General features: G+C 54.6%; 1 protein-coding gene across 8 annotated transcripts in view; it reads right to left on the reverse strand.

Moving 5' to 3' along the window:
- The window catches only part of CORO7 (coronin 7), a 67,181-nt gene that overhangs the window by 33,677 nt on the left and 11,229 nt on the right, over positions 1–22,275 (reverse strand). For 7 of the 8 annotated variants that reach the window (XR_010411821.1, XR_010411820.1, XM_064592471.1 and 4 more), the window contains 4 exons: positions 21,383–21,459; positions 9,683–9,733; positions 4,000–4,086; positions 3,456–3,538 (listed from right to left, as the gene is read on the reverse strand). Coding sequence is in view for 5 of the 8 variants with exons in the window: in XM_064592471.1 (XP_064448541.1) it covers positions 3,456–3,538; positions 4,000–4,086; positions 9,683–9,733; positions 21,383–21,459 (298 nt within the window). In the remaining 3 variants the exon portion in view is untranslated. Of the gene's footprint in view, positions 1–3,455; positions 3,539–3,999; positions 4,087–9,682; positions 9,734–21,382; positions 21,460–22,275 lie in introns of those variants that run through there. The other variant, XM_064592473.1, reaches the window with a different exon arrangement.

The following is a 22,275-nucleotide window of genomic DNA, read 5'->3' on the forward strand; positions in this document are numbered from 1 at the left end:
CGCCAAGTCAGGCCCAGCCACGCGAGGCTCTGGATTCAATTAGCGGCTGCTGTGGGTTCTGGCATGGGAAGGGAGGAGGTGGGCGGTGGGTCATGGCAGGCAGAGGATGGTGGCAGTGAGCCTGGGTGGGGCCCCTTCTTCCTGAAGCAGTGGCGGCCCAGGTGGATTTCCTGTGAGCCTGGGTCCCATTAGGGGAGCGGCTATGGTGAGGCCTGCCCTCCCCCTCGGCAGCCCTGTCAAAGGGGCCATTGTGGGCCTGTGGGCTGCTGCTGAACACAGCGTGGCTGTTGAATAAATGTTTTCACTGCAAAGCCAAACCTGGCCTAGTGGGATGGCAGGGGGTGGGGTGGGGAGGCGGGACCCAAAGACAGAGGCTAAACACTCACTCCAGCGCCTCCCAGAAAAGGTATTTGGGGTGTCCCATCAGATCAGGGCTGGGGGGTGTAGGGAGGCCCAGGGGCAGAGTGGAGACCAAGCCAAGAGGCAACCCTTACACAGGGCAATCCCAGTGGCTCCAGGGCAGGGTCCAGGGATGGACGTGGGGAGATGCCAGTGTGACTACCGGGTCCTTGCTGCTGCAGGCCCTGTGCCACATGGGCTACACATGCTCCCGTTAATGCCCAGCAAATGCCCTGCAGGAGAGAAGCACCACCGGCTGGGGAGGGGAGTCAGCAGCTTGCTCACAGCAGGCAGGGATAGGATCCCAACACAGCCTCCCTGGCCCAGCATGGGGCTGCCAGCCATGCGGGCCTCTAGGAGACGGGTGGGGCCACCGCGAAGGACAGAAGCTCCCTGGTGTGAAGCAGCAGAAACTGAACCCCAGCCTCCACCCTGCCTGGAATGGCTGCTGTGGTGACCTCAACAATCAACTTCTCTGGCCTCAGATGCCTCTTGTGGAACACGAGGAGATAAGTCCCCATCTGCCTGTGGCCGATGGGTACAGCTGACCGTTCACCCACCCAGAAGCATCGCCCCAAGACAGTGTTTCTGAACCTCCCAGTCTAGAACATGAGCTGCTCCTTCAGTGTCAAGCCTGCCCTGCCACTTACCCTCCCACCTCCACCCTGCACGGACCACAGCGCCTGGGACACCCGCTGGGCCTGCTGCCTGAGCCCGGCTTCACGGACAGGTCCCTGATGCCCTGCTCTTCCAACCATGGCATGTCTCCTCTGAGTGAGCGGCACTCCATGGACAATGGGGATGAGCAGGGAGGAGGACACAGGTGGGAGCTGTGACAGAAGCCTCTGGGAGGGTGGGGCCCTGGGCACTCCCTAGGAGATGACAGGGAGAGGTGTTTGCCTGATCCCTGGCCCCCTCTAGCTTTGAAAAGAAACACTCACTGTTCTGCTCAAATTAAGATGGAAAATCTGTAAAACAGAGAAGAAATTGAGGGGTACAGTGGAAATCCATGGCTGTCCCCGCATCTGACACCCTGCATACTTCCCATCTTCAGTCCAGATCACTCAGCAGGGCTGACACCCCAGGGAGGCTGAGGGGACAGGCGATCCGCCACCACTACACCTTGGTCCACCCGCTTTACCGAGGGCCAGAGAGTCCCCACTCCCCTGCCAAGGGTGTGGCTTGGCAGGGCAGGGGCCAGGACTGGGGGATGGTGGGGGTGGGACACTGGTCTGGCCACCCATCTGGGAGTGATTTGAGAAATTCCAGGCCTTGCTGGCCCTGCGAAGCTATTCTTAACTGCTCTAATTACAGGGTCAGCCTTGGCCAGTGGCACCGTGGGGTCTGGGCATCGTTAACTCCTCCAGAGGCCACGCTGGGGATGGGCGGGGGCTGCTCTGCGGGGGAGGGGGACCCATCAGGGGCCAGGGGTGGAGTCTGGAAGGCAGGAAGTGGTGGGTGGAGGAGCACTTGATGGCTAGCTCTGGGTCCCCTTTCCAGGCTGGGCCAGCTCTCTCCTTCTGCTGGGGAGCCCTGTAGGGAAGAGGTTGTCTGGCCTGGGAAGGTGTGGAGGAAAAGATACGAATGCAGCATCAGGCCCAGGAGCTCTTATTCTTCCAATGCAGGGGGTCCCAGTGACTGCTCCCTCCTAATCCCCGGGACCCAGAGTAAGCAGAGGACTTGCACTGTGTGGTTCTAAGGCACTGGATCTCACTCAGCTTTGCCTTCCTCATCTCCAAATTGGGCCTCACCAGCTCCCCAACCTCTCCCTGGGTTGCAAGAAGGGGTGGGAGCGGAGGATCACTGCCACTGTTATCCCTTCTCTGGGAGATGCCCTGGCAAGAGGTCTTAGGGCAGTCAGGCTTTCCCGCCCCCAAACACGGTCCATGCTACTCCTGGAGCTTGGACAGATCACTGCGCCTTCGGTGACTCAGTTTTCCAGCCGTGAAACGGAAGAGGAAGGGGATGGACGGACAGCCAAGAACCAAGACCCTCTCCTGGCTCTGACCTTCACAGATCCCTGCCTGGGGAGCACGTGGGGATCCCAGCAAGCCCCTCCAAGACTCCCAGCTGAGCAGGGCTGAGGCTTCTGAAAGGGAACCAGGCCCCCACCTCCTCCTACCCCAGCCAGGCTGGTCCCCCACTCTCCTGCACCTGTTTCCTCAGCTGTGACATGGGGAGTCACCGCTGAGAGCCTCCTGTGCCTAAAGCCACAGCGAGCCCAAGCCCCCTGCATAGAGCTGGCTTGGCCAGTCCCCACGGCACCACCACAAACCCTCCTGCATGCACTTCCAGGAGGATGGAAAGATGAGGTGCACTTGTAGTCCCAAGCTGCCTGGGTGCACCCACCCCTACCCCACCCAAAACCACCAGAGATAGGCATGTGGCCAGGGCTGAGGAGGGTTCAGAAAGCCTGTGAGTCCAAGGCCTGCCTCCCTCTGTCACTTGTGCCTCCAAGCCTGCCAGCCCGTCTGTCTCCACATCATCCCACCTCACATCACCCCATGTCCGCCCTGCCATCTAGCGAAGCTTCAGTCTTCTTGACCCTCAGCACCACCAAAATGGCCACAGCCAAACCAAGTACATTCCCACGTTTCCCATCCATGTGTCTGCTGGGTCACAGTCAGGGCCCCAAATGCCAACACACGCCAGTGTGAGCCCGTGGGCTAAAAGCCTGCATGACCAAGGGCCCCCTCTGTTGCTAGGGACCATGTGGGATGGGGTCAGTAGGCTCATCCGCTCATGCAGAGCTGCCTCGCCACCCCCTGCTGGTGAAGCTCCAGGGGTCTCTTGCAGGGCCAGGACCGGGTTTCTTCTACAAGACCTTGCAGACCAGCTCGAGCACCCCGACCACTTCGGTGATCAGCCCCTCACTGACAAGATCTGAGCCAGGTGAGGCTGCTCCACACGGACTGGGCCCCTCCACTCCACAGGTGGCCTTGCCACGGCATGGCAGAGGCCCTCACCCTGAGCGTCCACTACAGACCTGGATTCGAGACACCATCCAGGCCCTTGACCCTCCCCCCAGCCCATCCCAGCATGCCAGCCGCTCCTACCCGGGTGAGGTGTCCAGGCTGAGGGAGGTGAGGGCGCTGGAGAAGTGCCGGGTGTCCCACAGCTTCACTTCCCGCTCACGCATCTGCATGGAAGAGGCAAAGAGGGGCTCAGAGGGGCCCATCCCTCAGCCCCCTGGGCTCCCTGGGAATCTGGCGCCTGAGGACACAGCCTGGCACAAGGGTACTTGCCCCAGAGCAGAGCATGGAGGGTGTGGGGGGGTGAGTCATGCCAGGGAGGGAGAGTCTGGGTTTTCATGTCCTGCCCCTTTAAGAACCCCTAGGTGACAAGGGACAAGGGGCGGTTCTGTCCACGGACTCTCGGGGGGGGGGGGGGGCTGCCATGATTCCCAGGGTCAGGCTTAGCTATTGCAAATGGAATCTGCCAGTTTTCAGCAGCTGGAGGTCCCCTGGGGCTCTGAGACCCGGCTGCACACAGGGCCGTATATGGACAGGCCTAGAGCTGGCTGGCCATCCCCCAGCTCCCAGTGGGGCTCATCTTTACCCTCTTGGTGTGGGTGCCCTGCCCATCTGGGAGTAGCCCTACCTGGTTGAATCCAGTGGACACAAGGTGCTCCTGGGTGCCCGTCCACACCAGCCGACCATCCTTGCTGTTCTTGTGGGCCTCTGTGCTCTGGAGACAAAAGATGGCGCTGAGCTAGGCCCCTAGGTGGCTCAATTGGTTAAGCGACTGCCTTCGGCTCAGGTCATGATCCTGGAGTCCCAGGATCGAGTCCCGCATTGGGCTCCCTGCTCAGCGGGGAGTCTGCTTCTCCCTCTGACCCTCCCCCTTTCTCGTGCTCTCGCTCTCTCTCAAATAAATAAATCTTTAAAAAAAAAAAAAAGATAGCACTGAGCTGGGGCCTCCTGGGTGGGTCACCTGCCTGGAAGGCCCACAGAGGGCAGGAGGGGCTGGGATGGTAACCCCCAGAGGCTAGCTGGGGGCGGGGGAGAGGCCTCATATCACTATAGGATGGACCCCAGCCTCACCTTGGCTGAGGACAGCTCTGCACCCAGAGGGCTGACCTGGCCACCAAGCTTGAGCTCAGTCTCCCTCCACCAAAGGGGACTGTCAGGGCTGCCCTGCCACAGGGACAGGGCTCAGGGCAGCAGCACATCCTTGTCCTTGCAGGTATCCTAGAGGAGACGCTCAGCAGCCAGTCGTCATCCCCCGGCTCTGCTCTCGGAGACCCTCATTTTTCTCACTTGTGAGTGGGGCTCACATTTGCAGGGCTGTCCAAGGACCAACTGTCACCACATGCGAGAGGGACCGGCCTACTGCAGATCAAGGGAGTATGAGCATCACGGTCGCCTCCTGATTGCCAGGGCCTGGGGAGAGGGCCTGGTGCCAAGCTCTAGGGAATGGTCCCCGGAGAGGGCAGATAAGTGCCAAGTGTCCAAGCTCCTCGCTTTCCCGCAGTGCTGGAGCTGTCAGAAGGAAGGCTTCCTGGGCCCAGGGAGGAGAAGGTTCATACCACAGGCGGCCTTGTCCCCAGGGCCCAGGCGGTGGGGGGGAGCAGAGGGGGCCAGAGGAAATGCAAACAGCTCCCTCCCAGTCACCTCGGCCCCTGGAGCCTGAGACCAAAGACCCTGTTACCAAAAATAGCTCACCCCAAACTGTGGCCAGCTTCCTCCAAGCTTCCCACGATCTCCTTGGGAATGAATGAGGGAGGGAGGTAGCCTGGGAGGAGCTGGCCCAGTGTCCCCTCCCCAGCCTGCGGAGGCGGACCCCAGCGTGGGAGACCCTGGAACAGCCCATGTTGTTCAAGGGGCTTTTCTCACTGCTCCCTTCCCCACTCGGCAGCCGGCACAGGAAATCAGGGCTGGAGGCTGAGAACCAGCGCCCCACACTCCTCTCCACATATAAGGGGCTGTGGGACCAGGGCAAGGTCAGCCATGCCCTGACACCCTAGAGTCAGTGGTAAGTGTCACACGGGCCCTCCCTTTCACTGGTGTGTAAATATCCCATGTATGCAGCAAACCAGACGGCTGGCAAAGCATCGTGCATCACTCATTCATTCAACAGACACATGAGGCCTCCCCAGGCCAAGCACCATGCTAGGAGCTATGGGGGAGCCGGATGGTTCTTAGATGGATTGTCCCATCATTGCGTGAAGCGGGGCTGCTCATTCATTTGCTCTTTCATAATATGAATGTTTGAGCAGCATACTCCGCTAGGCACTGGGGACATGTGAAAGTAGAAAGGGTCCCCCACCTCACTGAATATACAAGTTGGGAGACGGAGCTGAACCAAACAGAAATCACTGTGTCCCTATACATTATTATAAGTGCCAGGAAGGAACAAAGTGGAGGTTAAGGGTACCAGCTGTCCAGTCTGGGTGAAAACCTGCCCCGTGACTAACTGCCTCATCCCAGCACGAATAGCTCTATACCTCTGTGCCTATTCCCTCATCTGTAGAAAGAGCACTGTAATGGGACAGACTTTGGAGGGTTGTTGTGGGAAGCGTTAACACTGGTGAATGTTCAGGGCGGCTTGTCTGGCACATATCCAATATGCATTTTCTTAAAAAGCATGATAACAGAGTACAATAAAAGTATAATAGAGAGAAATAGATCTAAGGTAACATTTGAGTGAAGGCGGGAAGGAACAGCAGGCATGAGCCAGGCAGGGGGCCAGCACCTGTGAAGAGTGGGGACCTGGGAGAGCAAAGGGGCCAGCGCAGCTGCAGGGGGCAGGGAGCAAGGGGGAGGAGGCGCCCCCAAGCCCCCAGGGCATGTGAACTGTGATGGAGCATTTTTCATACGGAGGCACAGGTCGGGGACGGAATCTACCTTGGCCCGTCTTCCACCTTTCTATTTCACACATGGAGAAACCAGAGGCTCAGGGAGAAGAAGCCACCTGCCTTAAGTCACCCAGCAAGACAGCTGTCAGCTGTCCGAGCCTCCTGCCCCCTGTGGGCTGGGTGATTGCTTTATGTCTGTGTGAGAGGAACCTGAGGTGAGAACAGATGAGGAGACAGAGCAGCAGCTAGAAGGCAACAGAGCTGGGATCAGGAGGGGCCCCGGGTCCCAGCTGCCCCCCCAGCACACATCCCTGGATGAGCTCGCACTAGGGGACCCAGGCTGCCCACAGGGTGGTGATGGGCAGGGCACTGGTCTCTGAGTACACTGAAGGCACCAAGGAAGCTGAGATGAGGCAGGAGCTTAGCCTGGGCCCAGCATGCCCACTGTGGGCACACCTGCCTCAGTGTGCCCAGGGGCCACAGGAAGCCCCACCATTTGGGGTGGGATGGCCACTGACCCCCTCCCCCCTCCAGTGTCCCCAGATCATTAAAATGATTTTCATTTTCAAAACTGGCAAGTCCTTCTTCCCTGACCTCAGCGGGACTCAGGGAGGAGGAGCCCTCTCTCCAGATCCCCAAATTCTCATTCTCCTGGGCAGAGGGGAGGTTTAGCTGGAACTCAGGCAGTCTGCCGTCCCAAAGTCCCAGCTCTGTCACAGGAGGCTTTAGGGGAAACCGCTGGTGGTAATCCCCAGCCTGCAGGTCAGGCCTCGGGCTTTCCCCCTCACAGGGGTGGCCTTTGTCCCAACAGGCAGCAGGGCATTCTGCTCATGGAGAAGCCCCTCGGTCCCCTTGTGTCTCCCCCACACCTGGCCCCAAGGAGAGAACAGGAGGGGCTGACAGCCCAGCACAGGGGTGCCAGGAGCAGGCACATACCCAGCATTCCAGCCGCAGGACAGCCAAATCCCTGCTCTGTCGCCACAGCAGCGCTTCCTGAATGGGGCATGGCAGCTGGAGGAGTAGCCCTGGGCTGCTGGACTCCCTCCTCAGTCTCTGGTGTAAGACCCCCACCACCCACCTATGGCCCCTCCTCGGCCAGGCTTAGTCCTGGGCTCCAGATGCTGGCCCCCCAAGGCCTGCCTGACATACACCAAAGGCACAGGTCTACCAGCCTACGCCAGAGGTCAGAGGGCTCATCCCAGGCCCCTCCTGCCCCTGACGCCAGTGCTGAAGCCTCACCACTCCCTGGACACCCCTTCAGCTGCAGGCTGCTACATCCCTGCACACCCATGGCTCCAGGGCCTTGGCCGCCCCCACCCAGGCTCCAGCACATCGAAGGGGCTTCAGCATCAAACAGATAGAGCCTGCCCAGGCTGCCCTGCTGTGACCCTGGGACAGAAATGACCAAAGGGCCAACTTTATAGGACAATCATGAGGGTGGAAAAAGATTGTGTGTGCCAAGGGCTCGGGGTATAATAAATAGTCATAAATGCAATCTAGAAACAAAGTCGGGGATCTGGGAACAGGAGGGAGCTGCCCAAGCATCCCCCAACCCAAGCTCAGATCACACAGGGCCCAGAAAACACAGCAGAGGACTCCCCAGGCTCTGGCTATAGTGACAGCCCCTAGCGCACCCTCCCCTGATGCCCCTCAACAATGCCCCCCCCTCTAGTGGGGAAGGAGGATCTCAAAAGAAGGCACTCCCAGAAGGCCTCTCCCCTGAGCTGGCCCCTCAGCTCACACCGACCCTGGCCGCCAGCAGTGGTTTTCCTAATAGAAGCCAGGTGTGGGCCAGATGCCCTGGGCGGAAGTGGGGGGCAGGGCCACGAGAAGGGCAGCATTCCAGGCCCTGCTGCCCCCGCACCAGCGCAGAGCACAGGCACCATCCCAGCAGCTGGGAGGGGGTAGGAGCCACCCACGCTCTTCCCAGGTCTCCTTGGCCCAGAAGCCCCGTTCAGGGGGGCTCCCTCCAGAACCAGATCCTCTCCTCCTTCTTCTAGGAACTTGGGATTGGGAGCCCTTTGGACGGCAGCCACTCTCTCTCCACCTCAGCACCATCATGGTTCCTGCCCGCACCCCTCCCCCCCCCCGCCCACTGCTTGCTGGAGGAAGAGGCAAGGAAGAAAGGAAGACAATGTTGGGCCAGGGGAGCTGGCCCCATACAATGCCCAGTTGGGGCAAGAATGGGGGTACCATGCAAAGTGCCCTGGGACCCTGAGAAAGCTGGAGATGGAGGGCCTCAGCCTCCCTCCTTCAACCTGGGAACCCCTTTCCAGGCAGAGGCTTGGAGGTCAAGCACAGAAAGCTCCAGAGGGGGGCACCGCTCATACCCACACTGTCCTGAGACTCAGCCACCACCGCCAGCCACAGGGCCAACCTCCCTGGGAAGCATGGCCACGGTGGGCTGGAATGGTGGGTGGGCTAAAACCACCTCTGCCTGGCTTGGTTCACCTGACAATACAGGACCTCCTTTTGGTCTTCAGCCAGTCAGAAACAGAACTGGCTGGGCTGTCTTGGCAACAAGTCGCTGTGGCCTACATGACGGGGACCCCGTGTGTGCATGTGTGCATGTGCGTGTGCGTGCTACAGGTATGGGGGGGAAGGCCCCCCACTCCTGGCTACTGCTGATCAGGTTTAGGCTGGTGAATTACCCTTGACCCCAGGTAGGGAACAAGTCCTAGAGATGGACACAGGGTATCTATGATGGGCCTGGGTTTCACTGAGGAGCTCTTTCCCTGCGCTGGCAGCAGGATCCTGATCTTTACCTTCCTCAGGAAAGAAGCCTCCTCACCTTCTAGAAAAATTTTTTAAAACTGTAAACCTACTCATCCCACTTTCTGCTTAAAACGGCTCTAACGGCTTCCCCCAACCCAGGTGACAGGCCCCTCACCACGTGCCTGGCACCGAGCTGACGTCAAATGAATGAATGATTCCCTAGTAGCTCAGTGGCTATAGCATGAGCCCAGATCCCAACACCCACTCAGGACTCAAAAGGCCCCAAGCACCCCAAGCACCATCACAGACACAAACCAAACACGCTCAGTGCCTGGGTCCCAGAGACCCCAAGTACAGAATGAGGGTCCACTGGTTATGAGACTGGAAGGGTATGGGGTGGGCAGCTGTGTCTTTCTGGCTCCTCCAAGGCTGGCCTCTGCCAACTGTGCCAGGAAGGGTAGGGGGGATGAGGGTCACAAAGAAGGAGAGGAAGCTGGAATCTCAAATTAGCTTCCTAAAGCCACAGGATGCCTCCACTGAAGGCCTGTAGACAGCCAGGCTGCACCCCACACTGTGATCAAAGTCAGGTTCTCCCAGGACCCAAAATATGTTTCCCAGTAGCAGGAGCCCACTCCCAGGTGACCCCTACACACCCACCGGGCCTTGGCCAGGGGCACGGGGTGTGGCAAAATCTCTGCCAAGAGCCTGCCCCCACCTGTACCTGCTGGAGCCACTAGAGCCTCAAGCCAGCCCCCTGCCCACAAAACTCACCTGGGAGGCCCCTGGCTTTGCTCTGGGGTCGAAGATCCGCAGCTGCTTGTCCTGAAAAAGGAGAGGAGTAAACAGAGTGCACTAGGACAGGCAGGGTCCTTAGAGGCCAGCCTGTCTCCTCCACCCACAGGCTGTGATGGCCCCACCTCCTAGTACACAGGGCTGGCATCACGCACCAGGGGACCCCTCCCCAGCCTGGTTCCTTCTCATTGTAGGGGGCAGGCCCCCGTTCCTGCCCCAGTCACCCACAATAGAGAACTCAGAGACAGGAGTTCACAATCCCTGAGCACCTACTGTGTGCCAGGCCTACTACCTGCACGATCTCTCCCCATCTTTCCAACCACCTTATGAAGTGGTGCTATCACCATGACCCCTTCACAGATAAACTGTGGCCCAGAACCAAACTCTAGGCTACCAGCTGGTAATTTCCTGGCCCTGTGTTCAGCCCAGCCCAGAGGAACACAAAAGATGATACCATTTCTACATCTAAAGAACCTGGTGTCTAAGCAGGATGGCGAGCTTACACATCCTAACCATCACTCAGCATACGGTTACTGATGCAGATTACCTAAGGATGAAGATAAGAGTAGATCAAAAAATAAATATATATATTATATATGTATATATATGTCAAAATAAAATGCCCATACTTTGCATAAGGACTTTATTCCTGTGGAATAATCAGTGTGTGCATGCGCAAATGTACATGCATAAAGAAGTGGGGGAGAGAGGGGGCAGAATTTGTATCCACTGACTACTTACAGGCTTGGCCGTGATAAATTGTTAAGGGCTACAAGGAAGGTGCAGAGTAACATGGATGGTGTGATTCTGCTGCAGCAAAAATAAACATAGATCTCTATTTGACCACATTCCTGTAGCTTTTGCAAGTTTGCTGAGCAAGAAGAAAGGTCTCGAATAGCATGCGCTGTGCATTAGTGCTGGGTACCGGGGAGGGGGAAGGTGAGGGGTGATTAGCCTTTCCTGTTTTCTTTCTTTCTTTTTTTTTTTTTAAAGATTTTATTTATTTATTTGACAGAGACAGCGAGAGCAGGAACACAAGCAGGGGGAGTGGGAGAGGGAGAAGCAGGCCTCCCGCCGAGCAGGGAGCCCGATGTGGGACTCGATCCCAGGACCCTGGGATCATGACCTGAGCCGAAGGCAGTCGCTTAACCAACTGAGCCACCCAGGCGCCCAGCCTTTCCTGTTTTCATCTTAGCACAGTTCTACCTTGTTTCAATCAGCATGGATTCATATTTTGAAAAACAATGAACCAAAAATGAACAATTGGAATTTGAAATGAAAAGCACAATACCATTTCCATTAGCACCAAAAAATCTGAAACACTTGGCTATAAATCTAACAAAATACGTACAAGATCTATGGGAAGGATACTACAAACCTCTGATGAAAAGAATCAAAGAACTAAATAAACGGAGAAATATTCCATGTTCATGGATAGGAATACTCAATACCGTCAAGACGTCAGTTCTTCCCAAGTTGATCTACAGATTCAACAAAATCCCAATGAAAATTCTAGCAAATTATTTTGTGGTTATCAACAAACTGATTCTAAAGTTTATATGAACAGGCTTAAGATTCAAAACGGTCAACACAATACTGAAGGAGAAGACTAAGTCGAAGGACAGATAATGCCCGACTTTATTCTAAAGCTCTGTTAACCAATCCAGTGTGGTATGGGCATAAGGACAAATAGACCGAAGGAAGAGAACAGACGGCCCAGAAACAGAACCCCATAAATACAGTCAACTGATCTTTGACAAAGGAGTGAAGGCAGTACAATTGGGAAAAGACAGTCTTTTCAACAAATGGTACTGGAACAACTGTACATCCACAAGCAAAAAGATCAATCTACACACAGACTTTACATCTTTTACAAAAATCAACTCGAAAGGGATCAGACTTAAATGTGAAATACAAACCTACAAAAGCTCTAGGAGATAATACAGGAGGAAATCTCAGTGACCCTGGATTTGGCAATGACTATTTATCTATTTTTAATTCACTTTCTCTTCTTGTTTAAAAAATTTTTTTCTTTCTTTATTGGAGAGAGAGAAAGAGAGAGTGTGCACAAGCTGGGGGAGGAACAGAAGGGGATGGAGAGTGAGGTGGAAAGAATCTCAAGCAGACTCCACACTGAGCATGGAACCCGACATGGGGCTCAATCTTACAACCCTGAGGTCATGACCTGAACCAAAATCAAGAGTTGGACGCTTAACCAACTGAGCCACGCAGGCGTCCCTGGCAATGACTTTTTAGATACATCGAAAGTATGATCTATGAAGGATTAAACTAGATTTCATTAAAATCATAAACTTCTGGTCTACAGAGACACTGTTAAGAAAATGAAAAGACAAGTCAGAGACTGGGAGAAAATATTTGCACAGCATGTAGAGGAGAAAAGATTTGTATCCCAAATATACAAAGAACACTTAAAACTCAAAAATAAGAAAACAACCCAATTTAAAAGGTGGGCAAAAGACCTGAATGAACACCCCACCAAAAAAGATACACAAGATGAAAAGTGAACACATGAAAGATGTTTAATATCACATCTCATTAGGGAATTATAAACTAAAACAACAGTGAATTACCACTGCACACCTATTAGAATGGCTAAAATTTTAAAAAATGATAACACTGAATGCTGGCAAGATTATAGAGCAACAGAAACTCTTATTTGCCGATGGGAATGCAAATGGAACAGCAACTTTAGAAGACAGCCTGGCAGCTTCTTACAAAGCCAAAAATACTCTTGGGGCACCTGGGTGGCTCAGTTGGTTAAGTGTCTGCCTTCGGCTCAGGTCATGACCCCAGGGTCCTGGAATCAAGGCCCACGTTGGGCTCTCTGCTCAGTAGAAGCCTGCTTCTCCCTCTCCCTGCCACTCCCCCTGCTTGTGCTCTCTCTCTCTACCAAAAAAATAAATAGAATAAAATAAAAATCTTTACAAAGCCAAAAATACTCTTAAAATATGATCCAGCGGGGCATCTGGGTGGCTCAGTCGTTAAGCGTCTGCCTTCAGCTCAGGTCATGATCTCAGGGTCCTGGGATCAAGCCCCATCCTGCTCAGCAGGAAGCCTGCTTCTCCCTCTCCCACTCCCCCTGCTTGTGTTCCCTCTCTCGCTGTGCCTCTCTCTGTCAAATAAATAAATAAAATCTTTAAAAAAAAAAAAAAAGATCCAGCAGTTATGCTCCTAAGTATTTACCCAAATGAGATATCCAGGGGCACCTGGGTGGCTCAGTTGGTTAGGCATCTGCCTTTGGCTCAGCTCATGATCTCAGGGTCCTGGGATCAAGCCCTGCATGGAGTCCCACATGGAGCCCCATGTCAAGCCCTGCATCAGGCTCCATGCTCAGTGGGGAGTCTGGTTGTCCCTTTCCTTCTGCTCTTCCCCTTGCTCATGCGAGCACGCACATGCTCTCTCTCTCTCTCTCAAATAAATAAAATCTTTAAAAAAGAACCTATACCTGTATAAATGTTTATAACACCTTTAAAGTTGCAAAGAACTGGAAGCAATCAACGTGTTCCTCAACAGCTAAACAGATAAACTGTGGTACATTCACACAATGGAATATTATTCAGTGATATAGAGAAAGAGTAAGAAGCCAAACCATAAAACTCCTAGAAGAAACATAAGGGAAAAACTTCATGATGGATTTGGTAATGATTTCTTGGATAGGACACTAAAAGCACAGGGAACAAAAGCAAAAACAGACAAATGGGACTATATCGAACCTAACTTTTGTTCCTCAGAAGATGCAATCAACAGAGTAAAGAGTCATCCTAAGGGATGGGAGAAGACTTTTGCAAATCACATACCTGATAAAGGATTAATATCTAGAATATATGAAGAATTCACACAACACAACAAAATTGAATAACTCTACTTAAAAAATGGGCAAAGGACTTGAACAGGTATTTCTCCAAAGATAGACAAATGGTCAAAAAGGTAAGAAAAGATGTTCATCATCACTAATCATCAGAGGAATGCAAATTAAAACCACGATGAGATATTGCCTCACATCCATTAGGACGGCCACTATCAAAAACTCAGGAAACGGGCGCCTGGGTGGCTCAGTTGGTTAAGCGACTGCCTTCGGCTCAGGTCATGATCCTGGAGTCTCAGGATGGAGTCCTGCATCGGGCTTCCTGCTCAGCAGGGAGTCTGCTTCTCCTTCTGACCCTTCCCCCTCTCATGTGCTCTCTCTTTCTCATTCTCTCTCTCAAATAAATAAAACCTTTAAAAAAAACAAAAACAAAAAAACTCAGGAAACAACATGCCTTGGCGAGGATGTAGAGAAGTTGGAGCCCTCGTGAGCTGTTGGTGGGCAAGTAAGATGGTGCAGCCACTGTGGAAAACAGTGTGACGGTTCCTCAAAAAAGTAAAAATAGAATTACCTTATGATCCAGCAATTCCACTACTGAGTACATCCCCAAAAGAAGAGAGAAGAGGTCACACAGAGCACATTATTATTCCCAGCACTCACAGCACTGTTCTGCACAACGGCCAAGAGGTGGGGGTCACCCAAGTGTCCACGGACAGAGGAGTGGGTAAACACAGTGTAGTATACATGCACAATGGAATATTATTCGGCACGAAAAAAGGAATCCTGTCACATGCTACAACACAGAGGAACCTGGAGGACATTATGGTAAATGAAATAAGCCAGTCACAAAAGGACGAACAGTACATGATTCCACCTACATGAGGTATCTAAGCTGGTCAAAATCACAGATATGGAGGGTAGAATGGTGCTTACCAAGGGCGGCGGGGGGGGGGCAAAGGGAAGCTGTTGTTTAATGGGTATGGAGTTTCAGTTCGGGAGACCTGTTTCACAACAATGTAAGTAACCTTCACTTTACTGTCTACTTAAAAATGGTTAAGATGGTAAATTTTATGACGTGCTTTTTACCACTATAAAGAAATAGCTGTCAATGCACAAAAAGACACGGAAGGCCCATAAATGCACATTACTAAGTGAAAGACGCCAATCTGGAAAGGCTACATGTTGTATGATTCCAACTATATAACACTAGGGAAAAGGCAAATCTCATGGAGACAGCAAAAAAGTCAGTGGTTGCCAGTGGTTTGGGAGAGGGAGGGAGGGACAAAGGCGTGAAGCCCAGGGCACTTTTAGGGCAGAGAAGCTATTCTGAACAATGCTGTAATGTGGGTGTATGATGTCGTGTATTTGTCAAAACCCCGACAATGCAACAGCAAGAGTAAACCGTAGTGTAAGTTCTGGCCTTTAGTCAATGTAGCAATATTGGTTTAACTATAACAAATGCATCACACCAACCAACATGAGACCAGATGCGGGGAGGAGGGATACAGGAACTCTTGGTGCTATCTGCTCAGTTTCTGCCTGGTTCCCGCCCAGGTGCTTGGGATGCAGGGCTAGCAAACAGTCCCTGCCGAGTACTGGACTCTGCAACCCACAGGCGGTCACAGGGAACTTCGGGGAGAAACTCAGACCTGAGATGAATCTCCAAGGACAAGCAGAGCTTGCACTGGGAAGGGAAAGGTATTCACAGGAAGTGGAAATGCATGAACAAAGATGTGGAAACAGGAACTTGCTGACACGTGACATGAAGGGGAAGACAAGGCCATGCAAGGAGAGTAGACGGTGGGAATGGAGGGGGTGGTGGTTGAATGCACAACTGGACAAGGGGGGGCCAGCCTGGGGGCCTCGAAAGCCTGGCCTCCCCCGGCAGGCCAGTCCCAGGTCTTCCTGACGCACCTGGCGGGGTCCCAGGGGTCTTGGGTCACTCCTGGCAAAGCCTTCCCAGCTGCCGTTTCCTGAGCACTTGCTGTGTCGATGGGAAGCAGGCACAGTCCAGGAACTGGCTAGCTGTGCAGCAGCACCAATCCACACCACTCCGCAGCTCTGGGCTCAGGAGGATGCGGTATCGAGACAGAAGAGGACAGAGACACACACAGGACCGAAACAGGCAGAAAGAACCGTGAAACACGGAGAGAGACGGAGACAGATGGAGAGGACAACTAGAGATGGAGAGCAGAGACAGGGCAGCAAAAGGCAGAGAATAGGGAGAGACAGCGAGACAGTGAGAGACAGAGGATCTTGAGAGATGATAGGCAAGAGAGAATGCCTCCTTGGGGCGCCTGGCTGGCTCAGTCCGTGGAGTGTGCAACTCTTGATCTCAGGGTCGTGAGTTCAAGCCCCACGTTGGGTGTGGAGAGTACTTGGAAATAAAATATAGAAAAAAAAAAAAAAGAGAGAGAGGATGTCTTCTGGCAGCAAGGGCCACTCTCAGCTAAGCGACAGAGCCAACTCCACCACTTAGGGGCTCCGTGACCCAGGCAAACCCCTGAGCCCTAGGAAGGAAGAGGACGACTGATGGCAGCACCTCTCAAGGGTCAAAGTCCCAATTCTTGCCACCCCGGGTCTCCCCAAAGGCAGCCAGGCCAGCAAATGCCAGAGTTCGACAATGGATCCACACCAGGGGTCATACTGGGCACCAGAGGCCGGGCTGTGGCAGAGGGGGTAGCACTGGGCTTTGGAGATGCACAGACAGCTGGGCTCACAGGCACAACCAGACCCCGTGGAGCCGGAGCACCGCTGGCCTGGCCATCCGTGGGGCCGGCGCGCCCCCTAGCGGCTGCTTTAGCTGGAGGCGCGGGGAGGGGAGCAGGAGGGGGAGGGAATCAGGGGTCCTGAGAGGTAGAACCAGCCAGCCAGGTGGGAGATGGTGTGGACAGCGGGAGGCTCTGGGAGGAAGCAGAGTGTTTCCCACACCCCACCCGACTCAGGCAGCCCTGTATGTAAACCAAGAGCCCAGCCTGCCACCAAAGGCTAAGCAGAGCTCAGGCTCCTTCCTGTTGAGGGCAGGCCCACTCACTGGCTCCCTCAACATGCTCAGGACAAACCCACAGGCACCTCCTCCTGACCTTCAGTCATGGGGGTGACCTCCCCTTCTGCACATTCCCCAAAGGTTTTGGCATATGACATACCCACCCAGGATTCTGAGGACCCCCCCTTTATAGAAGAGGGTGGCAGTGAACGCGGGACTGTGGTGCCCCCCGAGACGGTGCTGACAGGTCATGGGAGTGGAGGTCACACCCTGTTGGGACAGCGTCCCCTCCAGGACGCTGCACCCAGACAACAGCATTGTAAGGTGCTGTGTCCCCACAGGTGGAGCACCTAGGTCCATGAACAGCAGGGCAGGGGGGAGGGCTCCACTCCAGCGACCCACTCAGGAAATCTGCATTTTTCCTCCCTACAACTTTAGGTTCTCTGGGTCTAGAGGGGACAGGAAGTTCCACTGGCCTGAGCTGTGGCCTCATCACATTCATCCTTCCTCAGGGGACACCAGCAGGCCAGAAGCTGAGTCATCACACCAACAGGAGGGGGCAGGACACAATGGGGCACTCTGCAACTGGGTCGCTCTTCAGCCCCCACCCACCATCCAAACTAGGTGGTAAATGGGGCTCAGATCCCTGGGGAGGAGGGGTTGGACAGCTCCTGCACACTTCCGCAGTAAACCCTGTGCATGAAATCTCCAAACCTGACACCTCTTCCCCATGCTCTAGGTCCTCCTCCTGGTCACCAAGGCTTGGAGCCCGACCACCCCCTCTCCTGGGGGCTGCAACACTCCTCACAGTCTCCTCATGTCCCCTCCTGTCTCACCCCCACAGTGCCACCCCCCATGCTGTGCCCCCCACACCACGCCCACTGCTCTCACTTGGCCTTGTACGTGCCCTCAGCCCATCCCACCTTCCTTTACCTGCAGCTGCCTGCAACTCCTCACCAGGCTGCAGAAACCCTGGGAGACATCCCTGCATCCTAATCCATCGCTTTGTAGCCTCGGCAAAAACAGAATCAACCATGCTGAGCTGTGAGCTCTATGGAAAGAAGGTGCCTCTCTGACTGCTCCACAGGCAGTGATCCACGTCAAGCCTCTAGACACCTGACCCTCAGACATCCTGCCTGGGGCTGGGGTGGGGGGCCTGGGACAGAGAATGTAAGACCCAGAGGAGCCACCTCTCCTGGCCACAGCCTACACTGGTCTCAGGGGCTGCAGCTACTAAGTGAAGGGCCATCCAGGTCATATCCACAGGCACGAGGTGCGCAACTGGTGGGACCCCCCTCACAGGCAGCAGTCTGGCCTAGTGGCCAGGGAGCTCTAACAGAGGTGTCCCCCGCTTGCCCTGAGCCCCGCAGCTGGCTTCCTCCCTCCCTCTCCAGGGCCATGGTCCAGGCAGGCTGGTCTGTACAAGGGCTGCTATGGCCAGTCCCTGCTCAAAACATTCATACAGGAGACCACAGCTACCCCTCCTGTGAGGATGCTGCCCTCCTCCGCCCAGGGCAGCTCTGCCACTGGGGAAACCACAGTGCCTTCCTGCCACCCCCCATCACAGCTGCCCAGCTATCATGTGGCTGCAGATCTGATCCCTGCCAGGTCCCACTGGGGCTGTCAGGCCAGAGAAGGGCAGGCAGCCCAGAGCCCGGGCCCTGCCCCAGTGGCCGGGCTTTCACCTGCGGAACCAGTACTCCTGCTGCCCCCATTCTTCAAGTGAGGAGCGCAGGCTCAGAGAGCAGGTCTGCTCACCTACAGACACACAAGTCTCCTCCCAAAGTCCAGCCTGCAAAGCACAGCCTCCATGAGAGCTGGCTTTACTCCTCTGGAAGACAGCTGGCTAAAATCTATCAACCACCTTACCAATCTTCATGGCCTAGAAGCTAGCAATATCCCTGGTAAAAATCTAGATCAGGGGTGGGCAAGCTAAGGCCCACAGGCCAAATCAGCCAAATCCAACCCCAGGCCTGATTCAGCAAATACAGTTTTACTTCAACGTGCACACGCCTACCCACTGACATTTTGTCTGTGGCTGCTTCCTTGTTACAAGGTGGTGGTGCCGACAGATACAGTGTGGCCGGCAAAACCCAAAGTACTTACTGTCTGGTCCTGCAGGGAAGTTTACCAGCCCCTGCTCTAAGCTAAGTCATGTTGAAAACAAAACCCAAAAAACAAAAGGCAAAACAAAACAAAACAAAAAAACAAAAACAATTTATTTTTTAAAAGATTTTATTTATTTGGGGCACCTGGGTGGCTCAGTCGGTTAAGCGTCTGCCTTTGGCTCAGGTCATGATCTCAGGGTCCTGGGATCGAGCCCCACATTGGGCTCCCTGCTCAGCAGGGGGTCTGCTTCTCCCTCTCTCCCTCCCCACTGCTCGTGCTTGCTCTCTCTCTAGCTCTCAAATAAATAAATATTTTTTAAAAGATTTTATTTATTTGACAGAGAAAGGAAGAGCAGGGGAGTGGCACAGAGAGAGGGAGAAGCAGGCTCCTCACTGAGCAGGGAGCCCAATAAGGGGCTCGATCGCAGGACCCTGAGATCATGACCTGAGCCGAAGGCAGACGCTTAACCGACTGAGCCACACAGGTGCCCCAAGAAACAAAATCTATATACAAATATATTCAGATATTACAATTTATAAAAACAGTAAATTGGTAAACCTATACGATATTTTGTATGATGGTTGTTTAGTTACTGATGAACTGGAGAACATATTTATTATGCAGAACAGAATGCAGGGTAGAGTAACCTGGAGAGCATGATCTCCACACATACAGAAAGAGATGCCTCGGAAAAGATGAGACAGAAAGATGTCAAAATGGTGACTGGTGTTGTCCCTGGGTGGGAGGATCGCAGGTGATGTTTCTTCTTTAGTTTTCCCCTGCTCTCCCAAATTAGTAAAACAAGCACAAACGACTGTACTTTGGTCACCATAAAGTAAGAATTTCCCGAGAGCATCTCTGTCCCTCCCTCTAGGTCTCCTTCAGTGCGCCTCTCACACACGAGTGAAGGGCGTGGAAATGCAGGGCACAGAGGGCTTCTCATTGGAGGGGGCGGTCACAGCCCAGAACCCTGTCCAGCTGCCTGGAACACCTGTCCCCTCCTCCTCAGTGAGGGCAGGCCCAACCTTACTGTCCCTGGGAAGCCGTGCTTGCCCGCATGGAACCTGAGCAAGCAAACCACACCATGCTGTGTGACCACCCCGCCTTCCAGCAGGGGCTCCTTGGGGGCTGGCAGCCCCATGGACCCCAGAGCACAGGCCAATGTCTAGAACCTACTGTCTGATGAACCAAATGGGGAAAAAGCTGATTTAAAAAACTGGGTGGGCGGGTGTCTGGGTGGCTCAGTCGGTTGAGTGTCTGACTGATTTCAGCTCAGATCATGATCTCAGGGTCCTGAGATTGAGCCCTGTATAGGGCTCCAAGCTCAGTGGGGAGCCTGCCTGACATTCTCCCTCTCCCTCTGCCCCTCCCCCTGCTCGTGCATGCTCTCGCTCTCTAAAATAAATTAATAAATCTTAGGAAAAACCCTGTGAAATGGCGCTTCTAAGAAGGCAGAGAAATTTGAAAAGAGGATTCCCCAAGTATGCAGACCCACATTTTCTCCCTCAGAGAAGCCCCTGACACCCCCCCAGCGAGCCCCCAGAGGAGCCCTTGCAGACTCCCATGTCCTTCCATACTGCATGTGTGGCTCTAGGACGCAGCACATCCCCAAAGGTCCCGAAGCTCACCCATCTCCCCAATCCAACAGATAAGCGCTATTCACCCCTCAGCCGACTCTTCCTGGTGTCCCCAGCCACCTCCCTCGGGGACCCTGTCACCCTGGCCCTCAGAGCATAGACCGCCAGCCCTGTCTTGGCTTCCTTCCTGCCACGGCGTGGCTCCTTCCGTCTCCCACACAGGTTCTGACCCTTCCTTCAGGGCCTCTACTACCCCCAGGAGGCGTCCTGTCCTCCCTTTTAGATACTGCCTGTCCCTGCAATGTTCTGTCCACACTGAAACTGGGGAGCTTTCAAAATACAAATCCGCTCACCTCATGCCACGGACCCCTCTGGCTTTAAACGCCCCAGGGTCTCCTGCTGCTTCTACGGTAAGCATAACCCTGTACACATGACTCCAGCCTCACCCACTGCTCTCTGCACCCAGCCCCTTCTAGGCCTGCACCTGTCGCTACACTGCCCAGCTCTCCCCACCCAACCCCAGTAACTCTTCCTTTGGGGCCCCTGCCTGAGGCCAAGCCTCCTGGCCTCTCAACCAGCTCAGAGCTCCTCATGTCCCTCTCTCAGAGCCCGTGTCACGGCTCACACTGATCTTTTCATCTGTAAGAGGCCTTGGCCCATGTCTGCTACTCTCACCAGCAGGGGACCAGGTGGGCACAGGGCCTGGCGTCAGTGAGGACACCGAGGCCTGCGGACTGGGTGTGAGGGCCAGCACAAAGCCCTGTGTATGGACGCTGCTCCACACGACGCTCTGGAAAGGACAGTAGTGTGGACAAAGCACACAGCAGCCAGATGAGGCTGGCTGAGGATGGAGGGGAGTCCAGTACACAAAACAGGGCCGGGGGGGAGGTTGGCATGGGGCTTAACTTGAGCCCCTATCTGAGAGGGACCCCAGGCCCTGGTACTGAAGGGGTGTGGGGGTTTCCAGATGCAGGTGTGAAGCAGAAAGTGTGAGGGCAGCTGAGGTGAGGGGATTCACAAATGCCCCTGACCTGAGTGCTTTTCTGCCCCATAAATCTCACCAAGCCCGCCAGGTACAGCCCAGGACATGTGCTCCTCAACACAATATTCCGGCACAGAGCCGGGCATGCCTCAGTCCCCACCGTAGGCACTTCCCTAAGACTCACCGCCCAGCTGCTTACCTTGCACATCGTGCCCACCAGGGCTCCGTCCCGGCTCCAGACGGCACCCAGCACCAGGTCCCCGTGGGCCGCCAGCTCTGTAGAGAAGCAGCCAAGGTCAGGAGGGGGCCCAGGGTCTCCCCACCCTGTCCTGGGCAATGCGGGCACCAGTGAAGTGGGTGCAAGAGGGCCTAGCTTGGGGTCACGCCCAGGGCAGAGGCAGCAGCTTGCAAGGGTCTCTCTCCAGCAGGAGGAGAAAGGGCAGCACCTCCTTCCAAACCCACTGCACTGCGTCTGGACTTCTTCCTTCAGCCCTGCCTGCATCAGGCCACGCTTCTACTCAAAAACCTTCTGAGCCTCCCTGCTCCTTACTCAGCCTGGCTTTCACGTCCCACCCAGGCTTACTTCCAGTCACTCACCAACACACCCCGACTGACACACCAGCCCATAGCCAAGCCACATACATTCCCACCCTGGGCATCTGCTTGGGCCATCCCTGCTCCTCCCCTAGTGTGACAGTTTTAAAATATGTCCACAGGGGCGCCTGGGTGGCTCAGTTGGTTAAGCGACTGCCTTCGGCTCAGGTCATGATCCTGGAGTCCCGGGATCGAGTCCCGCATCGGGCTCCCTGCTCGGCAGGGAGTCTGCTTCTCCCTCTGACCCTCCCCCCTCTCATGTGCTCTCTCTCTCTCATTCTCTCTGTCTCAAATAAATAAATAAATAAAATCTTAAAAAAAAAAAAATTTTTTTAAATATGTCCACAAATTATGTGATGCTCATCCTATTATAGGTTGAATTGTCTACCCACAAAAAGATGCTAGGACGCCTGGCTGGCAATGTTGGAAGAGCATGCGACTTCTCGGTCTCAGGGTAGGGAGTTCGAGCCCCACACTGGGTAGAGAAATTACTTAAAA

The sequence above is a fragment of the Mirounga angustirostris genome, unplaced genomic scaffold (assembly GCF_029215605.1).
Source record: "Mirounga angustirostris isolate CCGP_5_RB_7025 unplaced genomic scaffold, mMirAng1.0.hap1 SCAF_5, whole genome shotgun sequence".
NCBI classification, from domain to species: domain Eukaryota; kingdom Metazoa; phylum Chordata; class Mammalia; order Carnivora; family Phocidae; genus Mirounga; species Mirounga angustirostris.